Below are 17,531 nucleotides of genomic sequence, written 5' to 3' on the forward strand. Positions count from 1 at the left end.
CTCATCGAATATTTGCTGTTAAATTTAATTGACTGTTTACACAAGACAAAGAGATATTCAAAATGGGGGAAAAAACCAACTATTGCCAGAAGAGCAAAGCGCTAGCTGATGGTTAAAATAACAAAGCCGGCAAGAAAAATAGTGGGAAAACACTTATTAGAGTTAATAATAGGAATTACTAAGCGCATTTCTGCTAATAAATAGAGATCGAAAGGAACAGCATTTTGAGGGTTAGAATGTCGAAGCACATTTACATTTTTTTTTGACGAATATGGCAAAAGTGTATTTGCGAGAAAAAGAAAACCCAAATAAATGATTTTAAGCAGCCCTGCAGCCAAGGAAAATATAGCAAAATAAATAAACCAGTTTATGGTAAACAAAAATTGTTTGCTTGTATTTTTAGCTTTGACTTTAAGCATTAAATTTTCATGATTTTCTGGTTGAAAGGCTGGAAAAATTGCTTTTTGAGTGCGGGCAAAAATTTTAAGCGTTTTGCGTAAATTAAGTAGTAAAAATTGTTGTACTTGTCTGAATAGATGATGTTGACGCCGATGATGTGGGTGGATAAAAGAAGTGGGCTTTTAATGGAAATATGAAATTAATTTGCATTTCAAAGGAATATTTAAATGTGCGCATAATTTGTTTGAGAAATCGATAAAAGTTTTGGTTTCATGCCAAGATCTGCCAATATTTTTTGCTTAATGAATTATCAACTGTCACCTTAGCGATAAATATACAGGGTACCCAAGACCATATGTCAACCTCGTACTAAAATTGAGGAAAATGTTTTTTTCCTTGGAAAATGGAAAAATATGAACTACAAAGGTAGGGCTGCTCTGTATGTTTTTGGTCATCTTACCGACTTCGGGTTTCGACCGCAATTGGTTTAAATGGACCGCAAGTCAATTTTTTTAAATGGGATAAACATGATTTTACCACATATTCGCATCCTGCGGTTAGAAGTACGTAACTTTTGTTTGAAACTTTTTTATCGGAAGCGCTTTTTTGAACCTCTAAATGACCAAAGAAGAGTTGCCGAAGCACTAGTAGCCCGTATGAACTGGCAAGACGATGAATGTCACTCCGCTGCAGAGAAGAAAGATGCATCTTGCGGAGCTACACTGCGATCGGACTCAACGCGGGCTATGTAGAATTGTCATACTAAAAAGAGGTAGGGCGAAATACGTGAGGCCGAAGAGCTTTCAGAAACTTAAGCGCCTCACGGGGGGGTTTTAAGACTGGGGCGAATTTCTGTAAAAATAAACGACGGCGCACAGTGAGATTTGCCTACATCTTAAAAATCAAGTTCAATGGTATGCTTGGTTGGCTCCAAATTAGGCTCTTATAATTTATCATAGACCTTACAGAGCTAAGCACATTTCTGTTATGTTATGAATTTTTTAATGTTGTTCTGGAGAATGTAAGTACCTTGCGGTACAAAAACACCTTACCACATAAGAATCCAGAATTTGGATGGCTGGTAGGCGTGGCAGTTGACCGAATTTTACCATCTCTCAGATTTATGTCTTCCTGGGTTAATCGAAGTTAAGTACAAACCGAATTTTATTGAAACCGCATAACATTTAGCATATCCGCTCCTAAGTATAGTAGGCGTGGCTGTCCGTTAAATTCTACAATATTTCATATTTATTCACTTGACTTCACCTGGAATTTCCTATTGGCGTCAGTTGGCACAGAAGAGGTACTAAAGAAGACTGGGGTGCTTTATTGGTATCGTTCAAAATTGGTTAGATACAGCGCCTAACAAGAAGAAGAAGGATCTGTAGAGATAAGGAAATGTATTACAGTTTCGTACGAGTGTCTTGTCGGAACAGTTATTCGTAAGATTTGGGATTCGAGTAATCGCTACTATAAATTTCCTAAGCCTAAGTGGTACAATTATAAATCAGCTGCATTAAGAAATGGTAATGTTTCTCTAGAGAATATTTAAATTTTTTTTATTTTTTATTTGGTCGAGAATCCTTACTAATATTATAAATCTGAAAGTGAGTTTTTTGGTGTCATTTAGCCCAACTTAAAATATAGGAGAGATATAATTTCGATTGTACAAGGGGGCGTGGCACCTCCCATACAATCGGAATTTTTCATACTACATATCGCAGGAAATTTGTGTGATAGCGGAATGGAACTTGGTATGGAGATATATAGAATCAATTCCGCATTCATTTAAATTATTTATTCGCAAGCTATCTGAAAAATTAAAATATGGGCGTGAAACGAAAGATTGTTAAGAAACCTTCAGATTGAACGTTTAGAATAATATTGAGGTGTTTTACTAGGGTTACCACCCGATTAAAAATTAAATTCAATTAATTTAAATGAATTACTGTAATATGGATGTCAATCGAATTGTTTTTTAAAAGGGTTTAAGTTCTAAACTACATGAAGGACGGTTGCCACCTATTTGAAAAGTCAAATTCTAATCGAAGTAAAGGAATAAAATAATTGAAATATTTATCACAATATGGGTGTCAGACCAAAGGGGTTTAATAAGAGTTTAGTTGGAAAATATTCTGGAGAGGGTTGCCACGTGTTTAAAACGTCGAATTAAAATTAATTATACTAAAATTAAAGTGTCAGACGTAAGAGTGTTTAGAAATGTTCAACTTGAACAAGTAGAATCTTCTGAGGTATTTGAAGAGGGTTACCACTTATTTTAAAACTATATTCGAATAAAATTATATTATAAGTTCATGAGTTCTTACAATATAGGTATTAAGCGAATGTCTTGAAAAGGCTTAATTTCCAAGCTACATATGCATAGTAGGGTTCCCACAGATTTGAAAATTCAAACTCAACTTAAATTATTGGAATTAGGTAATTTGAGTGCATATGTATGGTGGCCAACTGTTCAGAAGGTTAAATTCAAACTATTCAATAATTTCAATGAAGTGCTTATGGGTACCAATCGAAATAGTTTTGAAAGTACTTAATTTCTAAATTGCATGTAAGGGGGTTGTCCCTTTTTTAATCTATATTTATTTCAACTTATGGTATATAATAAGCGAAAAAGTATCACAATAGAGAGGTTTAAGAAAGTCTTAGTTTCAAAATATTTATTTTGAAGATGGTTAAAAAATCTAAAATCTCTTATTTTTGGCATAGTTTAAGTATGTTGAGATTTATTGAAATAAATTATACCTAATGTAGCACGCCGAAAATTCATACACTCAGCGAAGCGAGTGATGGCAAACTAGTATTTTAATATTTTAATATTTTTTTTTTATGGAGACGCTGCTTTCCGCTCGAAATTCCGTCGGCAAACGATATTTAGCTTGTACTACAGTGCAAATAATTGTTGTTTGTTTCATATTACAAGCAGTGCAATTAATCCTTTACATAAGTTTCGATTAAAATGTAAATATCAATATTTACATATATTTTTTTTTATAACACTACATATTTTTATCAATTTTTTGGATAAAGTAAAATATGCGTGAAGCACATTTGTAACCTTTTGCATTCATGTTTCATTTAATAAAAATTAGCAATCATAAATCGAGCATGAAACGGATATATTATAGCTCAATAAAAGTGATACAGTTACGCCATAAAGCTTATGCATAGATGCACTAGGCATTTTAAAATTTTTATGAAGCAGTGCCCTTCCGCCGTTGTTCAAAAAAAAAAAAAGAAATAAAAACTCTGACACAGAATTTAAAAAACCGCCTATAAACAATTTAATGGCGTTGAATGCCAGTGAAAAAGCAACAAAAACCGCAAGCGTAACTTTTTTAATGGCCGCATTTAAGAGCGTGCAAAAAACTGAAAAGGGCTGAGAATTATTGAAAAAAATGTTCAAACTGTTGTTGTTTTGCCCTACTGCAAAAGTGGTTTACTAAAGCAGATACGGGTAGTTACTAAAAGGCGCATAAAATCAACAGTTGGCAGCGCAGCGCGAATTTTTAGTGTCGCTTTAAAGTTAAACGCCAGCAAACTGGAATTAATTTTTTAGTGTTACAGTTATTTTTACTTTTCGAAGCTTGTTTTATTTTGCTCAAATCCATACAATGTCACTCTCCAACTGTGACCGGCGGCAGCAGACGAGTTTGCAAATTTTTGTTCAAAATTTACGTTGGCTTTGTATTAAATTAATTTTGTATTGATAAACTTTTGAGCTGTTCATTAAAAAAACAAAATTTTGTTTTATGCAGTTTGCTTTGTTGTTAATGGATTATCGTTTACGCGTTACTTCTCTGCTGCTGATTAAGGCCGGATTAATGTAACTTTTTAGCGCGTTTCAAATTTACGATTGTCGCTGCGGTGATTTGTTACAAGTTCTGCAGAAAAAATTCAGCCCAAAAATATAAACAGACTCACTAAAATTTATATGAATTTCAGTAGAAAGTCATACTTAAATGTGATTCATGAGATCTCTGGGGGTGCGCGTATGTATTTTGGTTTCTGTTTTACATTGAATTTCGGAACCGTTAAAATTTTGTTAATGAACTGATGACGGTGGCATTGGTTTTTTTTCGGATCGCAAGAAGGGAAAAATGACTAAGTAGCCCATTTTTTATTTCACTGGGGCAGGCATTTTCTTAAATGCTATTTGGATCGTTAACTACAGAAGAGGGATTTTATTAACCCCTGCCATTGTTCAAAAATTGCCGGATTTACTTCTGCAGATTTTTTGTTGGCTTTCTCAAATATATCAGATATTTTCGGAGCTGAACCAAGCTTTACCTAAACGTCAGCATATACACGAAGCAATCAAATTTAAAAAGGGGTTTTCCCGACTTCTTTACATTTCATTTTTTTCTAGTGGGTTAAAGTTTACAAATATATTTTTAAGACATAATATTTTAACTATAATTTAACTTCCAAAATAATTCTTGTCCTGGGAGACCTATAAAATAATTTATTTCTGGAAAATCTTAACCCTCTAATTACTACCAGAACGGATTAAAGAGCTCCACAAAAATGTTGAAAAGTAAATTTTATTTAAAAGAGAGAAATCACAGCCATCAAAAAGATCCTACGATTTCAAGTGAAAGGCATGAAAGACTATAGGACTTTATGATGTCTACTACAGCCGCCACGCCGAATTTGTAGTGGAATAGCGATGTCTTCACCTAGTACTCAGAGAATACAGCGTCTCGCTATTATCATTCTGATGTGTACCCACGCTCCGACAGGATAGAATGATGGCGCGACCAAAAATCTTTTGGAGTAGACTTACGACCGCTGTTTTCTCCGCAAGAACAAAAATCGCCTTGGCGACTTTAATAACAGGCACCACAGTATCCACGACGGAAAGAACTATCAAACGAAATAGCTGTTGCCGCAACAGAAAAAAGTACCCGAAACCTTTTATACATTTTAGACATATTCAAGATACATTTTAGACCCGCATTTTAGACCCAGACACGCACGTTCCTGAACAGTAAAATTGATGGGCATGTAACTACAAGATGGAAAGCTCGGTCTCAAAAAGTTGACATTACAACAAACAGCCAGAAAAATAACATTCGCGAGTGGTTGGGTAAGTCATACAATGTTGACATGCCCAGTCCCGAGGAGGTATGACGAAAGAGCTAAAATCTTACGATAGGATCAGCTCTCGAAAGTTCTGTTAATAAGTGTGCTAATTCAAAGTATAAAAGAAGGTTTCAGTTCGAAACGATACACTACTCGCCCGAGCGAATACCGGGCTAGCGCCATGCTCTATATAGTAGGGATTGAATAAATGGAAGTTGACTTTGGACTCACCTTCTAAATTCACTTTCGCGACAGAAACGTCTCAAAACTTGATATAGTTCTAAGCAATGATGAGATCCCAGTCATCACAGGGCTTTGGAACAGGATCTGGCGTCTTATCTCAGCAAAATTTTATTAAAATCGACTTACAAACTTCTAGAATACACCAGTACAAATATTCCAGGCTGAAAATTATGCAATTGAAATGACGGCGAAGAAATATGGACCTCGTTCCATCGAAAGTCACCTTTTTTGTGAACTGTTAAGCTGTAAGCAAGGCTTTGGCATCGGTAATGACTAACTCGATATGCGCCCAAGAATACCGAAGCTCACTGCAATGACTTCGGCAGCATACAGCCAACATCTACTTTAGCCTGGGACATAGTAGTACTCCAGGAAATGAGAAAGCAGATGTGTGTTTGAGAAAGGTATTTAAAAAAGGATTAGAAAAAGCGGCTAAAAGCATAGAACCCACCCGGAGATTCACGTATTGAGAAGAAGGCTAGAGCGGCTACTAACAGCAGATGGACTAATCACCTGTAAATACTGCTTACTGGAATACTAAGGCGAAATCGGGTCTTTGGTCATATGAGCGCCAGGTGCACAGTCCCATTCAGCATCATAAATTTCCATGGATGATACCTTATCTGAGAACTTAAACAGAGAAATTCGTTAGAGGGTCTACTAAGATTTCCAGAAAATCCGGATCTTTTAAAGACATGCCCCTGGCAAACCTGAAGAATCACAATGTGCTTGTACCTCTATATACTAAAGCAGCGTGTCTAAACTAACTTGAAAATTCCATTGGCCTGATGCTGTCGAAACCGCGTTCTTCTTAATGCTACCAATGTAGAAATATAATAGCTACTAAATATATTAGAATCCACCTATCACTTTATGCGCCGTGTGCCAGAAATTTGAAATCGAAAAGTTCAAAAAGCTACTAACTACTAATTTGCATTCGCACCTTAGGCAATTCGCCCTCGAAATGCGAGGTCAGGAGAAACGAGAATAAAAATTCATATGTATGTAAGCAGCTAAACAAACCTATGAATTTGTAAGGCAATTAATCGAAGTGAACATGCTAACAAGTATGGCTTAGAAAAAAGACTAACCGAATGCAATAACAAAAACCATTGCAGCCATAAAAGAGTGCAAACAATGTAAACAATTGTAGGAGCAGACGAAAAAAAGCGAAGCAATGTTAAATGCACACAAGTTGCAAAAGACAATTGTTGTACCGAGCCACAACTGCGTAAATGCACTAGGCAACAAAAAAAAACCAAACGCAATAGCAAGGTGCAGGCTGCAACAGCTGGCAAAATGCTAAAGTTAAAATAAACATTGACAGCCAGGCAACCAGCCAGCCAGCCAGCTAAAGGCCAATAGAGCGCTGCACTTTTACTACTGCTATGTGTGTATGGTTGAATATTTTTATATACTGTGCATGCACATTAGGGTGGTCCAAAAACAGCAAAGTCGGAATTGTAATGCTCTCACCCCTAGGATCGTTCTATGTCGAAAAAAGTATACCCTTATTTTTTTATTTTGAAATCAAAAAATATTTAGGGGTAGCTCAAAGCGCTCAAAGTTTTCCATGTATTTTCATGTGGGAAAAAAACAACTTTTCGTAGAAATGGTATACAATTCTTGAAAATCAATATTTTTTGATCGGAAAACTCTGGTTCTCTCCAAGAGACTTTCAATAATATTACCCAATTTTTTATTTAACCATTTTTTTAATACTAACGATTTTTTATTGGTCCGCCCATTGAATTTTTCGGGGTTTTTATGGGATTTGGCGGACTTATAAATTATAGTTGCGATGAAAAAAAGGTTAAATAAACAATTGAGTATTATTATTGGGAATCTGCTGCAGAGAAACAGAGTTATCCGATAGAAAAATATTGATTTTTAAGAATTCTATACCATTTTTGCGAAAAGTGATTTTTTCCCGTACAAAGTACATGGAAATCTTTGGGCGCTTTGAGCGACCTCTAAATGTTTTTTTGATATGAAAATAAAAAAAAATACGGATATATTTTTTTCGGTATCCTAGGGGGTGAGAGCATAAAAATTCCGACTTTACTTTTCCACATGCATTTTTAGACCACCCTAATGCACATACATATGTGCATATTTTGATATGAGTGTTTATACATTGCTGTATGCGCCTGCCCATTTTGGTCTGTTTGATTGCATTCGTTAACTGTTTCTCTGTATGCTCCTTTTTTGGGTGCGTGCAGCACGTTTTTTCCTATATATCTGATCTTGTATATTTGTGTGCTGCAAGTACATGCATTTTCAATCATTACTATTCACATAAGGCACATGGCAAATACATACTACACAAGCCAAATTTACATGGCTGCTCATTAGTTACTCATACGCCATGTCGCCATGTGCTGCGGAGCTGCTGTACAACGTTTTTGTTTTTTTTCTTCAACTACATTTACCGCCATTTGGCACTTCATACGTTTGTTTATTATTGTGCACTTTATTATTGCTACTATTTTTTTTATCTTTTAATCATTTACTGCTGCTTGTTGTCATTATTAGCGCATTTGCTTTGCCAACAAATAGCGTCGTTTGCTTAGCGAAGATCAATTGTTAGTCATAAATTTATTCTTTGTTCTTGAAGTTGGCAAATCCTCTGCTGCACAGAAGTAAAGGGAAACTGTGTGGTGGCAAAAATGACCTTGGAATGTGCGAAAGTTATTGTTTATCCATCCTGCTGTGTATCTAAGTAGTGATGTGAGTGAAGTACTCAGTATGACTTTGAGTGATGAGAGATAATGCATTTTAAACTGTATAATTCACTAAACGGTGGATTTCTAGGAGTTCAAAGCATTCTTCGCAGATATCATAGTCTTTACTTTTTTTTCGGAAAAGTTATTCTGTATGAAAAATAAGTTCGATTCACAATATGGAAACCCAAAAATTAGAAGGACTTCAATATTTACAATTACCGTTGAGACTGAGCAGTTAGACGACGGATGCGCATCTAAGCTCAATCTGTATGTTCCTTATTGCACGCAGAAATGGGAGAACTGAGCGAAATGTAGTGTCTCTATTTTCTTCCTTTTTGGCGGTACCACTCCATAGTTGCGCGTGTAGGAATTGGCTGAAGGGTGGCTTGGAATGATCAGCTGCACGGCACTTTTCGTCATACCAGCTGTGCCTGTGTAGGTGATAGTAGCCAATCACAGCGAAACGAAGGGATTGCGTGATCGTTTCCCACTGCTCATTTATTTCCGGTCGATGAGAAGTTTCTTGTTTAAGCAGGTTTTGGAGTCGGATTATGGAGATTTCCATACTGTGGTGATGTCGGTCTGGTATTTCTCTAAGCAAACTAGCAGTTGGAAAGAGATACCTTGCCTATGTAGGGTCTGGACATTCCAAGCGCATATTCGTAAAGCCTTGTACGGGGTCCATTGGATCTGTTTTGTACATTACGAATCCCAAACCCAGTACACAACCCATTGCTAAGAGGGTTTGTTTAGTGGTTAACCTTTGTTCTTCCCACATTAGATATGGGTCGTGTAGGTAGCAGACAATCAAGGCTGAGTATCCGTTTATAAAATTCCATGCAGCATTGGTTGTTTGCTGGTCCTTTGAGTATCTCGAGGAGACTATTTTCCGTAAGTTCTGTGGAACTTTTTCTTGGACAATGAGTACCGAAGGATAAGGAATGACGAACTGTATGTGACTTTTAGTGACTTCGATATAGCCGAATTCTTAAAAATTGATGACAATGCTTCGATGATCCTTCTACTCGGTACCCATTGGTGGATCACGTAGAAAGAGACGCCCACGAATACAATGTAAGCACAAAGTACGGAGATAATTTTCTACGATTGAGATGAAAAACTTGTTGAACTCGCTAAAAAAGAGAGAGGCGATTGGCGAAGTTTCATAGTCTCGACCCAAAATAACAAATGATTGTAATCTATACATATAATAAAATTATAGCAGGCCGATGTCTGTACATTATAGATATTAAAGAAAAATTAATATGACGCGTCTTTATTAGAGGAACAGAAGCGAAATTAATAATTCTGTCTGTCTGTCTGTATGTTCGTACGTGCATCACTCGAAAACTTATGCATGGAGGTCTAACTTAGAATAAGAAAGAAATAAAGTTAGAGAGTGGCCACCTGTTTGAAAATTGCAGTTTATATTGCAATATGGCTGCCAAAAGAAAGAGGTTTAGAAGACTTAGAGGCGAAAATATTTCTGTTGAATGTTGCCACCTGTTTGAAAATTTAAATTCAATTTAATTAATAAGATATGGGATATTGCAATATGGGTATAAAACTAAAGAGGTTAAGGAAAGTTTACTGCCAAAAATATTTTTAAGGAGTGCTGCCACCTGTTTGAAAAATTTTATTCAATTACTAAATTTATAAAATTAATGAAATATTACAATACGGTTATCAAACTGAAAAGGTTTAGGAAAGTTTACTGCCGAAAATATTTTTTTGGAGGGTTGCCACCTGTTTCCAAAATTGTACTAAATTAAATTGATAAATAAATTTCCATATTCGTTCCATTTGTAAATTCATAACAGTCAAACGCACACGCTTTCCGTGGCAGCAACATAAATTTTTGCAAATGCATTTCCAAGACCATTTCCGCAACATCCTGAACAGCCCTAATATAATACTACAATACGGGTATCAAACAGCATATAAACACTTTTAAGGCGCAGTGGAGCATGCTAGTACCAAATAAAAAGAAAATATTTACTAGTCCACATAATAATAATAACTTAAACGAAGTATACCTTTCCATTTCTGATAAAATTTATAAAAGCTTTCCTGTTTCTGATAAATAAATATATAAGTAAATGCCTTCTTCACTCTATTCATATACTACTGATTTGCACTAGCCGCTTATAGTTTTTTTTACCACTTATCTTATAATAGAAGACAAAAATATTCAAAATTCCACTGATAAAAAATCACCTGTTTCATCTTCCGCTACTCTACGAGTGTTAAATTGAATGCTATTAATTTCCATATATGTAGCTGTGCATGCAGATTTGCTTTTATTTTTGTGTAAAAATCAACAAAATTATGCTCAGTTGCAAAGCTTATGAATATTTATTGTATGTTAATGTCAATTTTGTATACAAATTAATGTCTTTATTCATGTATGCACTCAACCAACAGTTTGCCATTCAACAAACGCCCATAAATAGTTAAGCGCTTAGCTGCCTTTAGATCGAACAAATAGAAAAAAACAACAACAAATTACAGCCAATTTCGATGACGACTGCGCTTTGGCCACACTTTGTAAATTATGTCAACATTGTCTATTAATTTATCTAAAAATTAGAAATCGAGAGCGTTGAAGTGCCGCTTGCAGTCTGTGGCTGTTTGACTAAATATTGGCGGCGTCGGCGAACAATTCAAAAATGTTTATTGCTCCATTTAAATTAGTGTTTAATAGCCATTGATGAAATTAGCGGCGATCAGTAAATGTCGTTTCTTCAAACGTTTGCATGCGGCCTTTTTTGTTTTGATTGCATTGCTGATTAGGAACGGTGGCAGTTATCATTTTTTGGGGTTTAATTAGGTTTTTTTTTCACTTTTTGTTTTGTCTGTCTTCAATAATGTATAAAAAATTATGCGCACAACAAATCACACATAAAATTGGAGTGCCTTATTTATTATGTGGCAAGGTCAATTAAAATGTCTGATGCCTCCTAATATTTTGGTATTTTTGTTTTGTTTTGTTTGCTTTAACAAATTAAAGGAAAATCGATACAATAAACAGCAAATGCCTCTTCAGGCCACAGTTAACTTAGGAAAGTGACAAAATGTATAGGGAAAAATAAGAAAAAAAATGTCTTAGAACCACTCTTCTGTGAGATACCAGAATTCCAGATTTTAATTTTTAAAAATCCATCGTATACAGTTATATGTGCATTAGGATGGTTCTTAAATGTAGGACGAAAATTTTTACATCAGATTTCCTCAACCCTTACGTCGATGCTGCTATAGTCGAAGATATCACATATAAATTTTTGGCCCTGATTGGAGTCGGCTAAGCTGGGGCGCACAGGGGTCAAAATTCAGATTAGCCTATGAAGGGGTCTTAATCGACTCCAATCGGTACCAAAATTTTTATGTGATATCTTCAACTACGGAAGTATCGATTTTGGGTATAGAGGAATCTGAACTTTGGCCCCTGTGCGACACGCCCTAACCGTCTGCAATCGGGACCAAAATTTGTATGTGATATCTGTGACCTTGGTATTACCAATCGAATGGAGTGAGATTGAAAAATATCGCGCATTTCATTTCAAGGACCACCCCAATGTACATGTTTTAAATTAAAATAATTCACTAAATACTTACGTTTGCATACACGACGATGATTCAGTGGCTTAGACGGATCGCGATAATAGCCTTCCTTGCAGTAGTGACAGTGGCGGCCAGTAGTATAGTGACGACAATTTTGACAAACGCCGCCGGATACACGACCGGACAATTTAAAGAGCTCCATATTAAAGCGGCATTGACGGGCGTGATTATTGCAGTTGCATACTAAAAAATAAGAATGGAAAAATATAAGGTCAGACAAATATATGTAAGTAAATTGACACTGGAATGTAAAACCAAAAAAATAAATAAATATTTATAAAAAATACTCTAAAGAAAATCTAACTCGGAAGAATCAACTTTGGTTACGTTGTTATTTATTTTTGTTTATAAATAACAGTTAAAGAATTTCTTGGACAACTTTTGGAATGTGGTGCGTGGACTTCTCGTATTTCTCCTTTAACCACTTTGGTAGGTAGGTTAAGGTTGTTGCTCCAAATAGGGGCACATTAAGACCATAAGCATTAGTCGTTTATGATACCACTACGAAAGATTATTGGTAAGCTAAAGCACCTCGTTCGCTTCCCCGTTCTGGTTAACAACTGCGATGCCTGGTGCTGTAAAAGTTGGGTAGTAAAAAATAATGTTTTGCCATCATTCCGCCTCGTCGATATGGATCCGCCGTGATATTTAGTCTCATCGCGTGAAGCCCAATCGGATGGATAGTTCCAGCTTTGTAACCCTAACTGCCTTCAATCACACTATATTAGAACGGCACAAGGTCCACCTGTCAAAGACTAGTGGGGTTCTGGGGTAGTGGAGTGTCACGTGTACTCCCACTCTACCAATCCATGTAAAAGTGCTCAGGTGCAGCTCTTTCCGCAGAAGCCTTACCTACAGGATAGCTGAAGCGAAGTCTCTTTTAATTTTTCCTTTTTGGTTGATGTTGTTTCCGACAGGGTGGGCATATGATGTATTTTGGAACGAATTTCCGCCATCCCTTGTCCAATTTGGTTTGGAGGTAAACCGGTTTCGGCGTTGTGCTATCTTCAGTGTCATTTCGTTCAAAATACATCATACTCCTATCCTGTCGGAAGCACCAACAACGAAAATCATCATCGTAGTACCATCATTCTCCGTCAGTAGGCGAGAGTCCAGTTCTTCCCTAGTTGGAAATTTTATAAGAATCCTGAAGCAGAAGTTCCAGTATGACCTCATGTGGGCAGTCATCCTTTATCTCCCTTTTAAGTTGACACAAGATCGCTGTGCGCGACGACATTCGGCCTGACCCCACAATTTTGATTGCCTCAATCTAAGGGCTCCCTTTGCGGCTACAATCGAGGATTTTCTGACTCTGCTTCCTTCTAATTATTTTCTGCATGATACTGTTATCAAGTGTTTTCCACCAGTCTAGACTCTAGAGAGTGGTGTACTTGATGTGCATGACCTACTCCAGCAGCCCTCAGTTTTTTTCGGAATACTCTTTTTCAGGCATTGTACGCTATCTGTGCTCTCTCCTCGACGTTAAGCATTCATGTAAGTTTGAGGTCGATGATAATACCAAAGTATTTTGCGTCGGATGAAAGGTATAAGCAGGTCCCAACCAGCTTTGGTAAATAATCCGATTTTTTTTCTTGCGAAAAAAAAGTTCAATTTTAGATGGGTCAGAAAGACTCCCCAGTTCCAATGCCATCAACTCACTAATTGTTGGAAAAAATTTGCGTGCATTAAAATTGCTAAGTCATCCGCGTAGTGAACTTATTTTAAAACTTGCTAGGGTTTATTTAGCACTAAGAGCGCTCTCAATGTCCAAAAAGCTAGCTAGGATATATTCTCTATAGCGCTGCTGACCGATCTACCCTTGCTGTAGGCGTAATATGCTTTATTTATTGCGTACATACTTACTTATATATTAGCCAATTAGCCGCTTAAGTGTTCCTAGGATAAACGATGAAAGGCTTGTTGATCTAAAATCCGTTGGAGAGGATTGATTTAGCTGCCATGCTTTAGTAATTAATACTCTTCTGACCTTCCTGCAAGATTCGGGGGAATACCCATTTGAGAAGATACTCGGCACCACGCCATTCGATTCTGCGATTTCCAACAGTTCAAACGAATTGAAGACTCATGCTATTTTCTCTTTTGTCGACTATGGCTTTTGGGTTCCAATCAGTATTTCCTAGGCTTCTTGGCTAGAGGCGATCTATGAGCCATCTGGTTGCCATGGAGTTGTGGGTTAATATAAACCACATTTTAAATACACATACATAAATACATATACAGAAAAACAGAAAAGAGAGAAGGGGATAACATTTCCTCAATTCTTTTTATCGCTAACTTTCTGCCGAAATATGTCACGCGAATCCCTCAGACAAAAACGTTTTTTTTTTTCCAAACCCACAACCGCTTGACTTTTGCTGGCTGTCAGCACAGTGTTAACCGCACTGCTGTGTTGATTTCACACCCGCACACTCTCACTGATAGCTTCTCAGCATTTTTTGTTGTTAGCAGCTAAACTGCTCTTAACTTTGACATTTAATATTTGTTACCGTTAATTTCCCTGGAGTGTAATGTGTAAATCTCTATTGAAACAACAAAATTACAGAAACAACAATGCGGGCATCAAGTTCAACAAATCCAAATCGAAAGCAAAGAAAAAAACCCAACAAAAAAACATGAATAATAGCCACGGCTCCATTCCGTGCAGCTAAAGCGTCAATTGATGAATGTTTAGCGATTAGCGTAGAACGTAGATGACACTTGCGTCACTCCCCCGCTCTCCATTTACATACATATCTACGCGTATTGATTGAGCTTTTGCTACAACAAGCATTTTAACGCTTCATCTCACACTATTATTTCGTCGTTATTTATTGTGCAATATTTATATTGATCCGGCGTGCCGCATTTATCATAACGTTGTTCGATGTGCCACCACAAACAACAGCGCGGAGTTTGTTTGCTTTTTTTCACCCACTCTACATTTCTTTTTTTTTTGTTGCTGTCTTCACTGAGGGGGCGTACAATTTCTACTACATATTTATTGCTTTGATACATTTCTTCTTCTTGCGCATTCAATATACAAATTATTCTTATGCAAATTGCGGTGGCTTATCGGTAAATATTTAATCAACAGCGCCATCGAAGGAAACAATTTTTTTTCCTGGGGTGATTACGCTTTTTCGATTGATTGTGTGCAGTAATAGTATAAGAGTAAATTACTTAGATACATTAAAAAATAAAAAAATTTAAAGATAATGGTAATTCGGACAACAAAGCGGCAGGTGTACTTGCACATCGCCTCATTCAAATTTTTTTTTTTTAATTTTCAATATTTCGCTAATCGCACACAGATCGCTTATTGTTGTTAAAATATTTAAAATTTTTCTATGGAATTATGCGCCTCGAAAAATATTTGTGTTTACAGCAGCAATATTTGTTTTGGCACCTGCCTTTATTGCAATGGAAATTTATGATTTCGTTCAAAGTACACTTGCTCTTATAACTGGTCTACTTAGCCTGGCTGCTTCTGTCCGCTTATTTGCCAAAGTTTTTCACTTTCCATAATTTCTGTTTTTCTTCGGTATTTTTTTTGTTTATCTTTGCATAGTTTGCAGTTGTGAGAATGAGCGTGCTAATTGCTTTGAAAATGCTTTTAAATACACTTTGCAAATAGCTAAAGTAAACAATAACTCGTTGCAGCAGATATTTTCATTGAAAAAAATATTTTGAGGGCAATCTTCATATATAGTGGAGTTTTCTAGCCGCAGCTGCTTCTATAAAGTTTATGTCAGTTTCGACATTGAAATTTTCCTTTCAATTGAAATATTTACACTATGTACAAATGTACACTGCCGGCAAAAAGTATTAGCACGGCGAATTTTGCACAATATATGCACCAATTTATATTCTAATATTTTTCCGCGAATTTTTTATGAAAATATGGTTCATTCTAAAACAAAAAACATAAAAATATAATTTCAAAACTTTACGCAAAACTCGCGAAAATTTAATAAATTTTCATGCAAAGTTTAAACTTTTTAATCAGATTTTTTCGAATTTTCTTGGGCATGCAGTTTTGTAGCCCATTATTTTTAGTATAAAAAATGCAAGCTCGGAGTTAGTCAAAAATCGCATTGATTTTTGAGAACTTTTTTTGTTGGAAGTGTTTTGCATTTTTTCCATATAAAATATTTTCGAAACATTTTTTTTTGCATGGAAGAGACTGCGTGAAAACATATTTCCAAAAATCAACGATAACTCGCAAAATTGATTGGGCTACAAATCTGCATACTCAAAAAAATTCTAAAAAATCTGATAAAAAAGTTGAAAATTTGCCTGAAAATTTGCTGACTTTTCGCAAGTTTTGCACAAAGTCTAGAAATTATATTTTGATGTTTTTTATTGTAGAATGAACCATATTTTTATAAAAAAATTGCAAAAAAATATTACAATAAAAATTGTTGCATATATTGTAAAAAAGCAGCTGTGTCAATACTTTTTGCCGGCAGTGTATGTACTCTACATGCAAATTTGTTTACAAAATTAAAAAAATCGTAGTCTAATTTCACTTTCGAATCGAAAGGAAAAATTTTAGCACCGCATCTCATTAATTTCAAAAGCCCAAAAAACCCAATAACTATTAAAAAAATGCACTTATGTATATTTAAGTTATTGCGTAAGTCGTTAATTTGATAAAGTTGCACGATTCGACAATATCGGCATTGTCTATGGTCGTGCGGAGTGAAAGTGTAGTAAAAATCGAAAAGGCAGCAAAGAAAGGCAACTCTCTAACATCTGCTCTCAGAAAGCGCTCTTCAACAAACCGACACATGCGAGTGCGAGCAGGGGAACCACATTTCCGCCGCCGAACAAGTACTGAAGATGCATTTGAAACTGGCGTAAGTTGTTACAGAAGAGAAACGGTTGGCGTGCTTTGTTGAACTCGGCCAAAATCGCCAATAAAGATATCAGATATAGATTTTTCTTTGTTAGCTTTGGTTTCTGAGCCGTCTAGCCTTTTCTCTGGAAAATTCAGGAAACACTCGGGTAGTGCCAAGAAAATTCCATTTAACCCTCTACCGCATACGAACCCAAATATGGTGTCACTACTTTGACAATTTTTTTCCCACCTAACGAGTGGTTTAAAAATATATCAAACTAATTAAATGCATTGAGAAGTTAACTACGAATAACGGAACGAAATTGGTTTGGCTATGGTTAGATGACATTTAAATATAACCTAATTTTTTTGTGCGTGGTCGAAACAGAAAACAGACGTTCTGCTCGTGTGCATGGAACTCAACCGCAAAAAAGAAAAACTAATGAAAAACGAAAGGTGTTATTGTAAAACAAAAAACAGTTGCTTAATTCACACATCCTGTTCTGTGTCAATAATTTGTTTACCGGTACTCAACTGTTTTCTATTGTTTTCATAAAATTTTCCATATATTTCTTTGCAAAATAAAATTGAATATAAAT

The 17,531-nt window shown here is 35.9% G+C and overlaps 1 protein-coding gene across 2 annotated transcripts in view; it reads right to left on the reverse strand.

Annotated features, from left to right (window-relative positions):
- LOC118733264 (netrin-A) overlaps positions 1–17,531 on the reverse strand; it is a 196,794-nt gene that overhangs the window by 53,130 nt on the left and 126,133 nt on the right. For both annotated transcript variants that reach the window (XM_036462596.1, XM_036462597.1), the window contains exon 2: positions 12,087–12,275. In XM_036462596.1, the coding sequence (XP_036318489.1) occupies positions 12,087–12,275 (189 nt within the window). The remainder of the gene's footprint in view (positions 1–12,086; positions 12,276–17,531) is intronic.

The sequence above is a fragment of the Rhagoletis pomonella genome, unplaced genomic scaffold (assembly GCF_013731165.1).
Source record: "Rhagoletis pomonella isolate Grant_MI unplaced genomic scaffold, Rhpom_1.0 Rhpom_scaffold_00002, whole genome shotgun sequence".
In the NCBI taxonomy this organism is placed as follows: Eukaryota; Metazoa; Arthropoda; class Insecta; order Diptera; family Tephritidae; genus Rhagoletis; species Rhagoletis pomonella.